This window comes from Gymnodraco acuticeps, unplaced genomic scaffold (assembly GCF_902827175.1).
Source record: "Gymnodraco acuticeps unplaced genomic scaffold, fGymAcu1.1, whole genome shotgun sequence".
Lineage (NCBI taxonomy): Eukaryota > Metazoa > Chordata > Actinopteri > Perciformes > Bathydraconidae > Gymnodraco > Gymnodraco acuticeps.
In genome coordinates this window covers 1,533,879-1,553,160 of record NW_022991187.1, presented here as the reverse complement: position 1 = coordinate 1,553,160, position 19,282 = coordinate 1,533,879, and the positions used below count along the sequence as shown (strand labels likewise).

The 19,282-nt window shown below is 41.2% G+C and overlaps 1 protein-coding gene across 1 annotated transcript; it reads right to left on the bottom strand.

Moving 5' to 3' along the window:
- Nucleotides 1-41: 41 nt before the first annotated feature.
- LOC117561001 (glycerol-3-phosphate acyltransferase 4-like) lies at nucleotides 42-18,794 on the bottom strand. The gene is made up of 13 exons (XM_034238159.1): nucleotides 18,607-18,794; nucleotides 16,988-17,592; nucleotides 14,200-14,269; nucleotides 13,808-14,108; nucleotides 12,677-12,751; nucleotides 12,502-12,591; nucleotides 6,739-6,832; nucleotides 6,506-6,621; nucleotides 6,237-6,292; nucleotides 6,036-6,121; nucleotides 5,777-5,905; nucleotides 5,102-5,181; nucleotides 42-1,381 (listed from the first exon to the last, which is right to left on the bottom strand). Exons 2-13 carry the CDS (start codon nucleotides 17,153-17,155, stop codon nucleotides 1,273-1,275), a joined length of 1,374 nt encoding a protein of 457 aa, XP_034094050.1. The 5' UTR covers nucleotides 17,156-17,592; nucleotides 18,607-18,794; the 3' UTR covers nucleotides 42-1,272.
- Between the last annotated feature and the right edge of the window lie 488 nt (nucleotides 18,795-19,282).

Sequence of the window (19,282 nt, the reverse complement as noted above, 5' to 3'; positions counted from 1 at the left end):
CCAACAGTGTGAAAAGCACAAAAACCCCTGAAGTCAAAAGGTAGAGACACATTCTTGCACATTTATTTGATGAACAGATTTAACACTAGAGAACTGTTCCTGATCACAGTAAACAAAAGGGACCGGGGCCTCAGGGAGAAACCCCCCAGGTCCCCGAGTCCCTCACATGGAGCCGTACAGGGAGTCCAAACTACAGCTGCACTCTCCGCAGAGGCTGCCAAACAGGAGAAAGACCACTGATGTGGGAGAAAATAAAGACAATAACTTTTAGTGTTCACTTAAAATAAATTAGGCAAGATGGCCACTGCACAAGCAGGAAGCTACGGTAGAACATGATGCCTGTTAGGAAGTGTATTAATGTGTTTTTAGTCAAGAGACAAATTGTGAATCATCCTACATACTTGTGTGCAATGTTCCTTAAAGAGACAATGGATTGACTATAAAACTTTTTTCTCCAGTTAGGTATGCTGCATTTTGCCCGAGAACATTTGGAAAAATCTCCCTTAATCCATGAGCCTTCATCCGAGTAACTGTAGATAATCAATTTCCATTTCATAATGTGATCATTTACACATTCCATGGAAGAAACACAGAAACAGATAACATACCAAGAGCTTATCTGCAATGTAACTCATATAGTGACCACATGTGTTGATACAAGTCTTAATGTAAAACACAGAGCTTAAAACCCAAGTTATTCTCTCTTGGAAAAAGCCCATACAAATATTTGAAATGTAACAAAAGCTGGCATTATGCCCTAAATCACGGGCACAGCCGGTCATGCGAAACCCAAACTCAGTCACAGGTTTTAGCGTCAGAACAGACTAGACAGTAACTCTCTTCTATGTCCCAGGTGTGATGAGCTCTGTAACGTTAACACAGTGTGGGACGAACATGACGGTAAAATTAAAATGTTGACACTACCAAACAAAGGACAGGAACTCAGTTAAAGATAAAAAAGACAAGTTTTCCCTCAAAAGACTGTCAACGTGGAAGACAACGCTTCTTTTGTGTTCGCACCTTAATTTCATTCTAATGCAAGCGAGGCTTCAGTCAAGCTATTCCAACGGAGGGCAGCGGACTCGGAGTGACCCGTAAGAGCGACGCAGACTGAACACGCCCGTCTGAGGCAGTGACCGAGGAAGCCAAATGGAGTACTGTTGACATCAGAGAGGGAATTTTCCAGTCCAAGAGCTCCAGTAGCGAGGAGCCTTGCTGACTGCAGAGTTAGTCAGAGGAGCCGAAGTGAGCCAGTCCTCCTCCAGAGGTCCTTCAGGAGCGGCTGCGGTCCTCCTGGGTCCCCACCAGCATCTTACTGTACAGCTTCTGCTGCTCCTCCTTAAAGGTTTCTTTTACCTTGCCTCGTTTCAAGCCTCCATCCCTGCAAGAGAGTTTCAAATGAGTCACCATGTTTAAGATAAGATAGGACTTTATATATCACGAAGGAAATTGTTGTGCCAGAGTTACAAGAATACAATAAACACAGGAGCATAATAATAATAAAACTACACTAACAGTGCAGTAAAAAGAGCAATTCAATATCTACAGCAGGGGTGTCAAACTCAAATACACAGTGGGCCAAAAAAAAAAAAAATGGTTACAAGTCGAGGGACTGGTTCATTGTTTATTGCAAAACTTATTGAAATGAACTTATTGCACATATTAAACCTGGAACTAACAAAGCTTAAATTATTGCCTATAAAAACAACATTAAACATTAAATAATCAGTTGCATTAATTTCTTATGGCTCTATCTGCAGCTTTTCCGGAGTCATTTCTTATGATCACATTTTTCCACAGGCCAACAACAGCTTTAAAAAAACTATTTCCCTCAAAGAGAAAACCAAACATGCCCTGTTGTCGTGAGAAACAAAGTGCAGAAGGAAACATCCATTAAACTCAGTGTGCTGCTCTGTGATGCTAGTTCAAGCAGATACTTGGCGTCTCATCTTGGGTGCAAGGTCATCAATGTTTGGGCTCAGGCTCTGAGCGGAGGAGACCCTCAGGGTTGAGTGAAGGTGTGCGTGCAATATACCGGCGGGCCAGATCTAATAGTAATTAGAAATTATCCTGCGGGCCGAAATTAAATCCACCAAGGGCCTGAATTGGCCCCCGGGCCTTGAGTTTGACAGTATTTAGTAGTGCAAAACACGTTGTGGTAGATTGCACGTTATTTATAGAACATTATTCATAATAATAATATTGCACATGTTATATAGCAATGTTGTGTAATGTTTATATTGTGGTATTAAGTGTACAAAATGCAATTCACTAATATTCTGTAGCAGATTTGGTCTAAATAGCTTCCATAACACACGTCGTATTCACGTTGCTACAAAATACTTGATATGATTTGTCTATACACCGAGTTGACATGAACAACTGAAACTCCTATCAGTTTCATTACAATACAGTTTGACAGTCTTTAACTTAACACGAACTTTGTAGCATTTCCTATTTTCAAAGGTTTTGTCCACATTTTGTTGAAGACATGTTAAATGTATCCTCATGGTCAGAGATGGGGTCGTTACTAAAAAAAAGTAATATATTACATATTACTTTTTTAAAAAGTAATATATTACACTACTTCGTTACTCTCTACATAAAGTAACTAGTTACTTTACTCGTTACTCGCAGGGCCGGCCCGCCCCTCCCTACAGGCAGATCACGCAGACTGCGGCGCGCCACAGTTTTGCCTCTGCGAGACTCCACTTGCCCCCCAATTACTATTGCATTAAGGAAGACATAACACAAGTCTTTCTTTTTATATGCTCTAAAATAGGCTACCAGCCACACAACAAGCTAACAGTCTGTGAAACGTCAAGACACTAATTAATGAAACCAGTTCAAGACGCATTATCCTTATCATTCTTTATGAGCGCATAACGGTAAGTTATCTAATTACTTATTTATTTAGTATTCCATAACTTAGTAACAGAGATGATCAAACTAAAGTGGTAGAGACATGGCAGAATTCCTACAATGAAGCGGGACATTGAACTGTTCACCCGTGAGAGGGCGATCAACAAAAGAGAGCGAGCGGCCCCGATGAGGGAGTTTACAGATGAAAAGACTCAGCCATGTTTATGCAGCACTGCACGTGGAGATGTGGTCCCGCAAATCGCGCAGATTACATAGGCCTACATGTATATAAACCTGCGGCGGAAACCCCTCTTGTCTGTCAGTGAGTGTGATTATTTTATAAAAGTAACGAAGTAACGCGTGGCGGGGCAATGTTAGTAACTGCAGTGTGATTACTGAATTATAAAAGTAACGCGTTACACTACTCCGTTACCGACAAAAGTAATATTGTTACACCCAACTCCGCTCATGGTGATTTGTTACAGTGCTTCTGATGTAATAAACTGAACAGCATAATCCCTTTTGCATTTTCAGTGTGACTGACAATGCTAACGATGGTAGGAATTAGTGGTGCACGATAATTATCGGTCCGATATTAGGACTTATGACGTCATCCCGATAAACCCGATAAAAGTATTAATAGCCCCGATAATATACAATATATTTTTTGGGTAAAAAAAAAAGAAAAACATACTGCGGTGTGGGTGGATTGGGATGAGGGGCGCTTGTTTTTCACTCGGATCCTCCCGTTTTGCCAGTACTGTGGTATTAATTAGTGGTTTAGATAGAGGGGAGTTTTTCACAAATCCAGCGCTCCCTAACTAACTCATGCCTGGCTGTGACGTAAATGGTGTGCGGCCGTGAAGCAAGGACAGTAAACAAACATGTCGTCGGTAGTATGGGACTATTTCAAAGTTTCAGAGTTAGATAGTTCGCTTGCTATTTGTATTAACAAATGCAGAAGTTCCACGAGGAGGGAAAAAGGCAACGAGCTATAATACTTCCAACCTGATTAGTCACCTGAAACATCGCCATCGCTACGATGGTGTGTTAAAAGCGTACGAAGACGCCTGCGCTGCTAAACTAGCGGCGAATCCAAAGCCAGCTGCAAAGGCACCGGGGCTTTTACCTATCGACGAGGCTTTTGAAAAAGGCAAGAAGTTTATTTGAGAAAATAAATATGGTCACTTTGAAGAGTCAAAACTGTTCTTGGCTTTGTTTTGTTCATAGTAGTAATGCTCATGTCATTTGCTCACTACTAGTCTTTTTTTTACCACCAGGTGTGCAAAAACGACAGGTACATTTAATATATATATATATATATATATATATATATTATATTATTATCGGTTATCGGTATCGGTCTTGAGAAGCAGGAAGTTATCGGTATCGGTTTCAAAAAACCAATATCGTGCATCCCTAGTAGGAATGTATTAGGTGAAACAAAAGCGAAGACTGGAGAGGAAGGCAGCCATAATTCCTATTACTGGAAACAGCTGAGATTGAAATGCCAAACTGTCAAATGTAAAAATGGTATGTTATATTTTAACTATATCTATTAGATTTGACCACATGTGTCAGTGATGTGGACAACATATAAGAATATTGGACTGAGTTAAAATATTGTGAAGTGTTATTACTATACTTTGATAAATCATTGACCCGTAGCAAGTCATCTTAGAATGATTGCAAAACGATGGTTGCGTACATTTTCTTAGAAATTGTTGCCAAAGGAAAGGAACGATAAGTTACAAAACTTTTCTCACTGTCCTGTTGAAACTTCAGAGGAACTACTCGAGCAACCATCTTTCAAAAGATAAAAGTCAAAAACGATGTACAGTCAAATAGATCTTGCATATTTTGTGCATTTATTTTTGTTCTACCATGGTTTACTTATTTGTCTCTCGCATATATGTTTATAATTGTATTAATAAGTGTGCTTGCCATTTAATTTAATTTATGAGCCTACCCTTTTTTTTTAGCCTTTACCCTGCACTGTGTAGATCCTGATAAATAAGCGACAATACATAACAGAACCCCTTGACTGGATCTCCTGTATAATAGTAGTTATTAATAGAATTGATCACACCTGTGTTTTTCCTACAACGTCACTTCAAGCTGTCGTTAAACCACAGCAGTCTGGGTTGACACATGTGTTAAGGATATGTTTATAATCCCTTGTCAGTCATTAGGTTAGAGGGAGAAAGCAGTGGAGAGCACTGAAGTGAATGGGTCTCACCACAGGAGGTCTACCAGTCCTCCTTGCCTGGCGATAGCTGCCTTTACACGGTTGGCAAACTGAACAGCATCCTCATCCTCCTGTTGGAGAAAAGTGACATAAATAACACAGGAAAACAAGTGGTCAAAACAAATGAGAAACAACATCTCTACTCTCAGTTATTAAAGCAGTACTCAATGGAAAAATTATCTGCCGGCATAAAAAAAAAAAAACACTGATATTGATGCAATCTGGAACTCATATGTAAGCCTCATTCCGATATCAGCCACCACCCCTTTCTACTTCTTTAAGGTCATGCTACTATTTACATTCCCCCCCCCCCCCAGGACACATGACTATTATATTGTTACTCATATCATTTTAAATCATAAATGTGTCATTTATTACTCTCTTTTTGTCTAATCCCTCAAACGTGCACACAGACACCGGTTATTTTTTCTCTCCATGTATATTTTGTCCTTTGTCTTTACTTGTAAATGCACCTTACTGTCTTCTGTGTAGCTGTGACACTGTACTTGTATGCACTTGTCTTGTTAACTCCTACATCACTAAATAAAAAAATAAAAGCAATACTCATTGAATTATTGTTGAATGCACCAAATTGATAAGCTTTGCTCTCGCCACTTTAGAAAAATGAATCTGTTGGGAAGCTTTCAGTTAACCAGGAAGTCTCACCTCTCTGGACATGGGGGGGAGGTACCACACACTGCAGACGATGGCCCAGCTGCTCATCATACGCAACAGGTAGCTGACCATACCAAACTTGCTGCTGTTCCAGAAGGCGTCTCCAAATCGAGGGTCGTACTGTAAGCATCAAACACAGCACAATGTAAACTCAATACATGTAGTATTTGAAACAAACAGAAAAATGTACGTGGTTAAAATAAGACAGGTACAAATAACACCTTGTAAAATAGAAAGGAAAACGCCATACCTTAATGGCTACAGGGTAGACAGTGCCACCAATTTCAAAGCTGCCTTTCTTAAACATCATAACTGACGTGTTGTTGATGCAGGTCCCTGGGGATTCAAAGGATTTAGAGAAGTTCAATTAAGACTCTTTATAGTAAAACAAGATGACAATAGTGTGATTATGAGGTTTTATCATCCGTACAAAATCATTGAACTAACTCACCTTCTGGGAAAATGAGAATTGGAAGTTTAGTTTTAACTTCCAAATGGTCACTCAATCTGTAATATAAAAAGTATGAAGGTTAATAAGTCATTTTGAGACAGACAACATTTGAATTGACAAAAAAAACTAAGATTGACAGTCAAATTCAATATTAAAATGTACAATTGTGTACACAACAACTCTAGCTGAATGCCAAGAAGCATCTCACTGAAGGAAGAAAAGCTGTACAATGACAAAACATGACGTGAAAATAAGGGGTGAACTGTTACCTTTTGGCCACTAGATGTCGGTCTTTCACTTCTGAGCGTTCGAACCAAATGTGCGGGCAGGCCTTGACCATAGATCTCTGAATAACCCCCATCAAGCCGCCGTGAATCTGACCAACCTGACGACACAAAACAAACACAGATGTAATTTGATTTCTACAGACAAACAGCTGCAGTGGAAACAGGGACCAGTGTCAACGTGTTTCTAGCTTCCTGCTAATCATCAGTATTATTACCATGGCATAGCAACCATCGCTGGCCAGGATGATGACATCAATGGGTGAGGTGTGGTTGGCGACACAGATGCCTCCCTTCTTGGGTTTATTCTCACTGTAAAAAGGAAGGAACACTGTCAAGCGAGGTATTACGAAGGCACTTCCTGGAGGATTCAATATCAAGAACTAAAAAGCAAGCGTCTATACAATGAACAATATGACAACGAACAAAGCAATGCAATCAAGAGGCAAAAACACGCCCGGTATAAAAAGTGGGTAAGCTTTTGACCAGATTCTCACAGTCTTGTTGGGAGAAACAAAGCAACTCGTGGTGGTTATGTTTGAAGATTTGACACCCAGAGCACGCAGGTCGTGAACCCACAGACTGCACATACCAAAGATAGAGATCTTAAATAGAGAAAGAGAGAGCTATGCTTTCTCTGAAACTTGTGTATTTGTAGCCCTTGAGTAGAGAGCGATACGCGTTACAACAGACCTCGGGTTGAGGCAATATAGGGGTTTATAGCTACTCTTGATAAAAACCCTAATCATTTTTCTTCTCTGAATAATAATAATAATACGTGATACTTGCATAGCGCTTTTCTAGACACTCAAAGACGCTTTGACAGAGAATAAAACAACAATAAAAAATACAAAAAGAGATAAACAAAACAGAAAATAGGGGGGGGGGGGTCAGTGGTTGAATGCAGTGTTGAACAGGTGGGTTTTGAGTGATGTTTTGAATGCTGTGAGGGAGGAAGAATCTCTGATGGATTGGGGTAGTGAGTTCCAGAGGGTGGGTGCAGCAACGGAGAAGGCTCTGCCGCCCCAGGAATTGAGGTTGGTCCGGGTGGGGGGGGGCAGGAGGTTGGCAGCAGCAGAGCGAGTGTGTCTGTGGAGGAGGTCAGTCAGGTAGGATGGGGCCAGGCTATGGAGGGCTTTGTACGTCATCAGGAGGATTTTGTACTGGATTCTCTGGGGGATGGGGAGCCAGTGAGCTTGATGAGGACGGGGGTGGTGTGTTCACGGATTCGGGTGTGGGTGAGTAGACGGACGGCTGAGTTCTGGATGTATTGAGTTTGTTGAGGATTTTTGCAGGTGAACCGTAGAGGAGGCTGTTGCAATAGTCCAGACGGGAGGTGATAAATGGTAAATTTGTTGACCGATCCAAAGCTTTTGATACTGTCGATCATTGCATTTTGCAGCAAAGGCTGGTCAGTATAGGCATGTCCAGCCATGCAGTAGGGTGGTTTGTAAACTACCTCTCTGAAAGATCCCAATGTGTTCAGTTTGATGGGCTGTCTTCTGAGTGGTTAAACATCACTAATGGTGTACCACAAGGTTCAGTTTTAGGTCCGCTATTATTCTCTATCTATATTAATAGTTTAGGTGAAAATGTCGAAGGAGCAACCTTACATTTGTATGCGGACGATACCGTTATGTACTGTGCAGGTCCCTCGATTAACGAGGCTGTTGTTAAATTACAGGCTGTTTTTAACATTATTCAGACTCAGCTCTCTGAGCTTAAGCTTCTTTTAAATGTGGATAAAACCAAGGTAATGCTCTTTTCTAAAGCTAAAGCTAAAAATACACCAGAGACTGCTTTGGATATTGTAACTACGCAAGAAATACAACTTGAAGTGGTTACCTGTTACAAATACTTGGGTATCTGGCTTGATGACTGTCTCACTTTTAAATGTCATGTAAATAACCTGCTTAAAAAGCTGAGGGTTAGACTAGGTTTCTTTTACAGAAATAAGTCCTGTTTCTCGCTTGAGGCCAGGAAAAGGCTAGTCACTGTGACCTTTTTACCTGTGCTGGATTATGGTGATTTATTATATATGAATGCACCTGCCAATTACCTGAGCAAGTTAGATGCTGCGTATCACAGTGCACTGAGATTTTTGACAAATTGTAAAGCACTTACGCATCACTGTACCCTGTATACCAAGGCGGTTATGCCATCACTTACTGTACGGAGGCTCAGTCACTGGTACTTTTTCATTTACAAAGCCATGTTGGATAAACTACCATCTTATATCTGCTCCCTGATCTCTCTGCGAATTGAAAGTACTTATTGCCTGAGATTGCATGCTGTGGTTTTATTAAATGTGCCAAGTGCTAGGACTGTCTTAGGGAAGAAAGCTTTTAGATGTGCAGCTCCACTAACATGGAACAGTCTGCAAAAAGAATGGAAAATTACCAAGCTAGTACCACTACATGTTTTTAAAGCTCGGTTGGATGCTACAAAATCAGATGCTGTTGGTACCTGTACTTGTGGTTAAATATGTAAATTGTAATCCCTGTACATTTTGCTGTATGATGTCCTTTTGTTGTTCTGTTGTTTATGTCTTCTTGTGGAACCTACTGCTGCAGGTCTCCCTTGAAAAAGAGATCATTGATCTCAATGGGATTTTACCTGGATAAATAAAGGTTTTGAATTGAATTGAATTGAAATGGACTGTACTTATATAGCGCTTTATCCAGTCTTTACGACCCCTCAAAGCGCTTTACATACTACATGTCATTCACCCATTCATACGGAGCAGTACCACTTGCTCTAGGACCTAACATTCACATGCCATCGGGAGCAACTCAGGGTTAAGTATCTCGCCCAAGGATACATCGACATGTTGACTGCATGGGCTGGGATCGAACCCACAACCTTCTGGTTGAAAGACGACCGCACTCCCTCGCAGCCACAGTCACCAGGTGATGAAAGCGTGGATGAGGGTTTCTGCGGGAGTGGGGGAGAGGGACGGTCGTAGACGGGCGATGTTTTTGAGGTGGAAGAAGGCTGTCTTGGTGATCTGTTTGATGTATGAATAACTCACATTTCCTCACAAGTGACTTAAGAAGACTCACTATCATGGTAGACAAATGTAGCCTTATAATAAAATACTTTTTATGTAAGAAAGACTCTTGATGTTTTATCAAATTAAATCATTTGATTAAGCTATTGATAATGCATTGCTAGACATCAACCAATTACTTTTATATTACTTCATAAATTAATCGCATGCCTAATGAGTTACTCATCTTAATGACAATTAGAATCAGTTCAAAATCTCAGTTCATTGCAATTTCGCAGTACATTCGAGTCGAGGATTAACAACATAAATACTACACTAAGGAGTCAAATAATTAGTAAATACTCTAAAGCTCAACAGCCTGTGGGCTCAGAACAGATACTGACAATTATTTAAGAAAGCAAGTTGTCCTTTCCGAAACCTGCTTTATATTCAGAGATTTCATTATTTCTGGCCAAAAATATGTTGCAAGCCCAAATACTTAAAGGCAGGTAGGTAAGAACGGAGAAACCAGCTGGAGTGCGCTAGAATTTGAAAGTACGCAGCCGAAACAAATCTGCCCCTTCCTTCAGACTTCCTTACAGAGCCCCTCCTCCAATACACACGAACACGCACATGACCAATGAGGGCACGAGATAAGTTTGTGCACAGATGGAAGGCTGACAGGCAGGTAGGCCGTCCAGTTACTTTAGCCGGGCCGGCTCAAATGATTGGACGTGCTTTTTACAGCGCCACGGCTTCCAGAGATGAAATATTTTATGGATTTTTTGTCAAAGCATTTCATGTATTCATTGCTATCGGGATGTTAAGAGCATTCCATGGAATATAACAAAAAGTGTTTCTGAAGTGAATTACCTAACCCACCTTTAAGTCGGTGATGGAATAAAAATATCTCAACAAACATAAGTTAAAGAGATTTTGTTATGTTTAAGTGCCATTTAAGGAGTTTGTATTTCAATGTGTTTTTCACCTTTGAATGTAAAGATATAAATGATCATATTTCATCATGTTCTGATCGGTCAGTTACTTCTCCGTGCAAGCCAAGTCATTGTAGTGCAATTTAAAATAAGAAACCACTTGTAATGTGCCCGGCATCTTAAGATATGATCAAATAATCAGCAAAACCATGAGCAATTTCTGAAACCAAGTACTCAAATGACAATTCAGCTGTAAGAGACTACAGTTGGCAAACACTTAAAGCATCAACTTCCTCCTCCATATCCTGTTGCATGTGCTCCTCCTCTTTATAAAAGCCTCTTCATGTTCCTCTTAGACTCTTACTCTGCCCTATCTAAATAATGAAAGCCTCATTTAGAAGAAAATGTTTCCTACCAATATCCACCAGTGCCCACATTTGGATGCATTCTTGATAGTTAAGGATGTCATTGCAAATTATCTGTGTGAATTCAGCAGCTCCTCATGTTTGATGTTAACAAAGTGTGCCTAGGCTTTGGTGTGAGAAAGATGTATCCACAGGGCTTTGTGCTTCACTTAGGCTCAAGTCAATGTCAGTAGACCGTCCGAGTGTAGCCTGAGGCGGCTCCCCTTCATATTCACACTCTGGGTGCTCGTACGGTGAGTGCTAACACACCCCATCTCTGCTCTCCAGAGATAACTCATCTGTCATTATGTAACCTGACGTAGACCCCTGTCACGCGTTTGAAAAGAGTAGTGGGACCATGTGGCAAAGACGAGCTGCATTTGAGTGGTTTGGAGTTTTTATATTGTGCTTTTTCAGAAGGAAGCTGCTTGGATGTCAAGGCCTTTGGAAAGCCATCAGTTGCAACATGCATTCTCTTGAAATGAGTGTTACCTTGCATAAAACTTTGTTAACAAAACATTTCCTTTAACATCAAGCTGTCAATCTGTGTTCTAACCTAACCCTACAATGAACAAGTGAACATCAGAACAGAGTTTTGTCACAAACGTCATTTATTTAAGTCAATATCCAACTGCTACACTTTTGAATTTGACTTTTTTGCAAAGCCATAACCATGTTAGATATGTAGCTACATGAATGAGTTATTTAAGGTAGGGCCGTGATTCTGGAAAGATCAGTGATGTTTAAAGACCAACACAGATCCTCCCTTCCTGCATCAAGGTTTGCCTTTCAAGAGCCAGTGCAGTGTATGAACACCAAGGTTACTTTCAGCGGACAGCTAGCAGACCATGAGGAGATATTCACAGATTTGGATCAAAATGGTATTGGATTAGAATTGCTTAAAGCACCTTAAAGTAAAAGGAACTAAATAATATATCACATCTATAGTCATTTCAGGGAGAACTTGATTGGGCCGTCAAGTGAGAGAATACAAAAATAGAACAGAAGTTGAGAAATCGACCAGGAAGTTGAGAAGTTAGTGAGTAAACCTTAAGCCTATCCACTAGCAGCAGCCCCCAACATGCTGACCCTAATAGTAAAGATGGACCTAACTGGTGGCAAAAACAGCTCGTGGGGATGATAAGGAGCCAACAGTTAGAAATGGGTATTGCAGGAACGTTGCAAACATCCGTATAAAGAGAAAAACCTAACTGCATGCTACACTGTGTGGATTTAAAATATTTTGTAAATGAGTAGAGCTTTCTAAAAAAATAAAACAGGTGTTTCCCAACCTCCATTTTATGGTTTTTGGAAACAGGTCAGGCTGCTATGACTCTTTCACTGATCATTGTTCAGCTCTCATTATTTCTGTTGACATAATTACCGCACATATAGCATCTGACCTAATTTAATAACCTTGGGTGTCGAAATGTCTCGTGTGTTTGCATGCAGTCTCTCAGAGCCTATTAAAGACCGAATAACTCCCGCATGTGCTTCAGTTCCCCCTTTTCACATCCTTATCTTATCAGACTGTAAACTTTTAGCCACGTAGTTCACTTCTGCCGTGTTAAAATACTGTTCCATCATGAGTCAAACAAGTAATAGTCACATAACTTAAAGAGGTGTAAAAACAAAGTTGTGTTGTTCTCTTACCTGTCATGGTAGGTTATGATGGCAGTCAGAGCTCTGACACATATTCTGTAGCACATCAGATGGACTTTCTCACTCAGAAAGTTTTTCAACCTGCAAGAATAAGATACAGCATGATGTTCATTGTGTTTCAAAACCAAAAATCTCTTTATTTGATCAAAAGACCAGCTTGACTTACCTTCCATTGGGCAGCAGCCCGATAACACAGGTGAGGAACACAAGGAGGCCTACACCAGTGAAGGCAAGAGTTACCCTGAAAGATAGACAGAATCTTACAGCAGGGAAACCTTCAACAAGCAACCTCAGGAGGAAGGATTCCCCTTTTTGGTTTAACATTTTTAAAACGAATTAGTATTTGAATAGAGTTAAAAAGGCAAGAACATGATCCTAAACCCTAAAAAGGTTCCTCCTGTGCTACAACCTTCCCCTGAGTTACCGCTCAGATGACATGTAAAGGTCATGAGTAACGCTATCCAGGGCTACAGGGTCCTCAATTTAAAGATTCACACTGTGTCCCACACTGTCAGTGGCCCTGCAGGCGATGATTAAATTGGCTAACAGGTCGCAATAATCTGGATGAACCGGTCATGCAGGGTTGGAAATGGTGCTGATTAAATTGGTCGAGGATTAAACAAACACTAGAGAGATGAAGGCATGAAGCTAGTGAGTAAAGCAGGTCGCTATTTAACTAGACAAGAACTGAATGAGAGAATCTATTAAGTGGATGGCAGACTAGAATGGTGTCTGTCTGTGCAGCGGTGGCCTGATTCGTCTCCCCACTGGCAACTGGAAGTGAGCCAGCCAGGCTTAGGACTGAGACACTGTCCCTGTGAGTGGATAAGCTGACCCTGACTGAGGATCTCCCTCCTTAACTCTCTGCGTGTGCCAACACTTAATTACATGTGTGTTATGGAGCAGTCTGAAAACCCCATGCAGTCTGCCCAAATCCATTGATCTTTTGTAAATGTATTGGTCCTTTGACAGAGCTTATGGTGTAATGCATGCTGGGATTGCCTCCAGTCTTTAACTCTGTGGCCGGACTGGCTTTTATGGTGATAATACCTCCCAGGCTTATATTTTAGTAGAGTCACACCATCTCACTGTGTTGGTTTGTATTTGATGCAACTGGAATAATATTGTTACATTTGATAAATATACCAAACAATGGCCTTTTGTATCAAATGATGTTTAATTGTATTGTATATCCGTTGCAGGCCCTGTCTGTATGTGTTCACTTTTCCTTAAACACATGTGTGGTAAGGGCTATTCTTCTAAAAACACTGCCTCCATGTGTTGTGTCCTGCTCTACCTGAGAGGCAGCAGGAAGCTGTAGCGGATCACCAGGCCCAGCCCCCACAGCACGGTGAGCCTCAGGCTGATGTAGTGGAAGTTGTTGTTGCTGCGAGTCAGCAGGTTCCAGGACTCCAACTCCTCAGCAGAGAACCGCTTCGTCACCTCATCGTCCATGATGCTCGCCACCCCTCTCCGGGTAAAGTAGAAAATGTCAGACATCTCAAACTCGGAGGCTGAGTCCAGGTCCTTGTTGCTGCCGCTCCTCCTGATCTCCTTAATCTCCTCCTCGAAGGAGGTGGGCTCCTTGGCAATGATAGCTGAAAGTCCAGAGAGAGAAAGGATGTCAGCCATACCCAGTCTCTAAAACATACAAATCTCTTCAACATGCATACTGAAAACACATCTTACCATTTGAGTAGGGTTTGTGCAAGTGGTGATTATTTTCTTTCGCTCCTCTCTCTATCCTAAGTGTGGCCCACTATAAAGAAAGAACAAAAGGGTGAGTAAAAACACAAGAAATATAGCATTTGGTTTCAGCAACAACATGCTCTCATAAAAACATTTAGAAAAGGTAGGCGAGCCAGCAAGCAACACGTATTGTAGCAACCAGCTGCCACTATTAACAAGCAATTGTTATATCTGAATGTGAGCATTCAAATAACTGCGACACAAATTATTCTTTTGAATCAGACACAGCTGCTTCCTGCTCAAGTTTCTAATGGTTATCTCTCTATTATCTGTGTATTTGTTAATGTCAGTAACCATCAGGGTGCGAAACTGGAGGAAACAAGATTCCACATTTACAGAAGTTGACCTAACCCTGGGCCAACACTATGCATGCTGATCTGTGACCACAGTGCTGTTAGACAGTAACTTTACCACTTCTTATTCTTCAATCGGTACACCAATAAACCGGTAGTGTGCACTGAGAGGCAGGAAAAGGACACAGTGTTCTAGCTGCCATACAAGCAGGAAAGATCAGGAATGTATGGACTGGGAGGTGAGAGATGTGTTTCACAGTTCATACCACAGCACATGATAAATCAAAGGTCTGTCTGCACCAAACATTGGGCAACAGTTCAACAAGGCTGCATCAATGCTAGTATATTCAAATGCAGTCGTGGTAAGCAGGCATATTTGCCAGAAACACTAGAAGTAGCAAGAGTCTGTAAACATTTAAAGAATTTTGAGAGACAGCTTGAAAAAGCCATGTTGCAAAATAGGCATATTTTTTACAATTTTTGCATATTTCTATTTACTTTGCATCAACTTTGGTCAAACTGAAATAGTTGTTTCTAGGATAATGTGTCTGAGGTACATGATAATTACCAACTTAAGAAGAGAGATTTAGAGTGTGAGAAGAAGTGGACTTTTTGAATCCTGAAGACTTTTAGCCCAAAGCAGTGTTATGCAAATGATTGATTACTCAGGTGGCAATAATTACTCCGATAGAATAGGCATTCACATTCTTTTCCCTTTTGTTCAGCTACCTTTAAATCGTGTTGTGACAAGATGTAATACTGAGTCTATGCTTCAGTTGACAGTAAAGATTATTTGGCTTGAGAGAGAAGGAGCACAGAGAGCTGGTTAGGAAATAGTGACAGAAAAATGTGGCTTCAGAGCTGCATGTGAAAGACAACATTCTATCCACATATCCATATCACAAGTGTAAGATGAAGTAACTTCAGTGAGCAGGAAATAGTGATACTGATCCTCTTGCTGTAGTCCTGTGTCTTGGATCCTCTATCCTGAGTTCTGGATTAAGTCGTGGACGTTTCGGGTCGTGGCTGAACCTGTCTCTGCGGTCCTGCCTTGGGTCTCGTCATGCTGCTTCCCTGATGGCTTCCACAGGATTGTAGCGGACATCCTCGTGGATTCATCTTCTTATTACAGACACGTGCATTTCCTAACATTCGGTCTATATGCTGTAAAATGTATTATCTCTTCGATTTACACACGGCATCTATTGCACGTCTGTCCGTCCTGGGAGAGGGATCCCTCCTCTGTTGCTCTCCCTGAAGTTTCTCCCATGTTCCCTTTAAACTGTGGGTTTTCTCTGGAAGTGTTTCCTTGTACGATGTGAGGGTCTAAGGACAGAGGGTCTAAGGACAGAGGGTGTCGTTTTTCTCATACTGATATTCTGAACAATCTGTGCTGTTGTATTTTCTGTAAAGTGTCTCTACTGTAGGCTATTTTTATTATATGTACAGCACTTTGGCTCGACCAAAAATTGTTTATAAATGTGCTATATAAATAAAACTTGATTTGATACTTGTCACACTGATAGGCTAACAGCGACACAAACTATCTTCTAGCAGCCTGTTACAACATTGCCATAGTATGTCTCGTCTGAAATGGATACCTTAGCAAGCACTGACACATTGGCAAATTGTACTAACCAGAAAACATAGTGGTGTCGTGTCAGTTTTATATTGCACTAAATCTGTCCTTTGACCCTTTCTCTAAATGTCATGGTTGCAGCAGGAATCATGAGCTAAGATTGTCTCTCACATCTCCCACTGGACCATTTCTTTCCAAAGCCCTGCTCTCAGTGGTACATGTTGGAGCGTGATGACAGCTTTACTAGTGAAACTACACCAGAGATAGCAGAAGGAGGACAACTGGATAACTGTGTCTGCTGAAGTCAATATGGCAACAAAACCGTAAACTTGTAAATACAATTATCTGGACATAAGAGCTTCTCATTTGCACAATAAAGCTGATGCATTACTACCGTCACTGGTGATTCAACCTCAATTTGCGAAAGTGAAAACCTCATAGCAGTAAGCAATACCCCAGGCTGTTGGAGCCGTGTCACAGACAACAGTTACTGACAAGGTCTGTACGACTGAGTTCTCCGGTTATATAACAAGGGAGGAATGCCTCTGTGATGCTAATCTGCAGCAGATTTTGAATACAATGGATGCAAAGACGAGCATAAAGTCTGCTTCTGACCAATGTCCTGAGATGAACATATCAGACAAGCACATGTATAAAATCCAGAAGCAAACACAACTGTTTAAATATTGATTAAAAGGTTGGACAAAATGTACAGTGAACGCAAATAGAGCCTGTCTCTGAAGCCAACTGTGACAAACTATGGTTTGTTGAGTTAAAGGGTGTAGGAGGGGCAGAAGACAAAGCATCATTATGACTGTGTGGAGGAAAACACACCTTAAGATAAAAAAGCGCTTACCTCAAAGAGCTTTAATAACGTTTTCATGTAAAGACGCCGGATGCCAAAGGACACCCCAAAGATGGCAGGCACGATGATGAAGACCAGCAGCAGGGTGAACCACACGGTGAGGGAGATGCCCAGCAGGATACACACCAAATTGTCAAAAGGGTTGAAGAAGAGCTCCATCTTGAAGTCAGGAGGCCGATGAAGTCTATCAAATAGTTAATATCAGGGGGCAGAGGAGGTGTAGCAATAAACGTCCCGGCCCCAAGTGGCCTTTATCTTTTGTCAGAAAAAGGACTTCATCAAGATAACTACGGGATGGAGTTCCTGATACTGAAGAGAGAACCAACAAAAGTACAAGTGACCATCCTGCTGTCGCCTTCATGGGCAATGAATATCATTATTTCACCACCAATTGGTTTTGAAACTCTTTTGAAATTCCAGGCAAATGTTTGCAAGAGCAGCTGAGATTAAATAAGGGCAGGTCCTGTCTGCAGATGTTGTTTGCTATTGGAGCAAAGCCTCCCCGCTGGGGACAGAAATGTAAACAATAAAGCAACTGGGCACAGCAGGTGGTTCCCTTGTATGGTGCAGATCCTGAGGCTTTGCAGCAAACAGACCTGAGAAGAAGTAAACAAACGGTCAGAATGATCCATCTCACAATATATCAACATATCTTGTAATAAAATAATGCAAGAAGGAATCATCAATATCATCTGTATGAGGTGTCCACAGTTAGTGCAAGCCCCCAGCTAATCTGGAAAGAAACGCTTTCACTAACCCTGGGAATGTGTTGATAACTGGACACTATTGCTTTTCGGCTTACATTACTGTTATCAGCCACAATGCAGATATAACGTTAGAGGCCCTCTGTCCCTATCTCCTATGGTGATGCTAACATCCACTGGGTTAGCTAGCATCATCCTAGCCCCCAGGAAGTGAACCGCCCGTTGAAGCAGATTTTTGGAATGGCCGTAGTGGCCAGACTGTGGTACTACAACTTTAGTGACGTCATTTTTTTTTTAATGTAGCTAAATAACTGCTGTATAGACGTATAGACCTTGTTTAAATCAAGAGGGTCTTACATTTGAAAAATGCGCTAAAAGCTGAATTCAGAGTTATTTTCTCTCTCCATTAATTTGACTGAGCCGAGAGATGAAGATCGGAGGCGGGGCTTAAGGCAAACTCAAATGCGCATGCTCTATGGGCCCACATACGGGTACTTTTGAGCATCATGCTCCACCGAGCCACTCTCATAGGAACGAACGGGGTCCCGCCGCCTCCAACGCTCTCTCTTTATACATTCATGCTACCAACAGTTAACGGTTAACGCTTTCTAGGATCATTAAAAGCCCCCACACATGTAATTCACACAACCTTATCTAGTGGTGGGTCTTCATAATCAAATGCTATGTACTCCCACGGATGATTCAATTAGTAAAATTAGCTGGTAGCCTCCAAGCTAAAGGTTGTGCTCCATGTTGTCTCCTGGCGTGCTCCGTAAAGCTAGCTTGGTCCGCATGAAATGCTGAGCCAATCTTTTTGTTATGAGCATAACTTAGGTACGTTACAGGTTACTATCCCTACCGACAGTTTACAAGCATATACTTTAGTAGAGTTAGTAGTTAACTTACCCTTCGTCATATATTGTATCCGTACAGTAAGCGTCCACCGGTCAGTAACTCAAACTGGTCTTTGTCTTGAGGACTGAAGCCAAACTCCGCCCGGGCCCCGGAGAACAACACGGGTAGACAACGGGCGGCTCAGAGCCGTTACGTGTTTAGCACACAGTCTATGGTTTAGCACCATCCCTCTGCTGAGCAACCCCTGCGATCCCTGCTGGACACAACACGCTACTGCGCCCACATTCTTAATTATGTTTATACAATGAATGGCCACTAGTGGCGCTGAAGAGCTATGTTTTGATGATGTACATTTGCGGAGAGTAATTTACTGAGCTGCAATATATGCATTCAAATTAAACAAAAAATACATTTGAAAGTTAAAACGCTGCAAATATTGTTAAAAGATTGCCCAATGGACTGCACAAATACAGTTTATGCATATGTAATGAAAATACTGCTTTATTTTACTATGTTTTCTTATTTATTTTATAGTGTTCTTAAAATAGATCGCTTTGTGTTTTTTAATTTTTGTTTTACTTTTATGTATGCACCACGACACCAAGTACAATTCCTCGTCAACCTACGTGGTAATAAACCTGTTTCTGATTCCTGATATACAGTTTATAGACACATCATTATCAGCCCATACAGTCGATATATTAATCAAATCTTTGCATTATTTTTT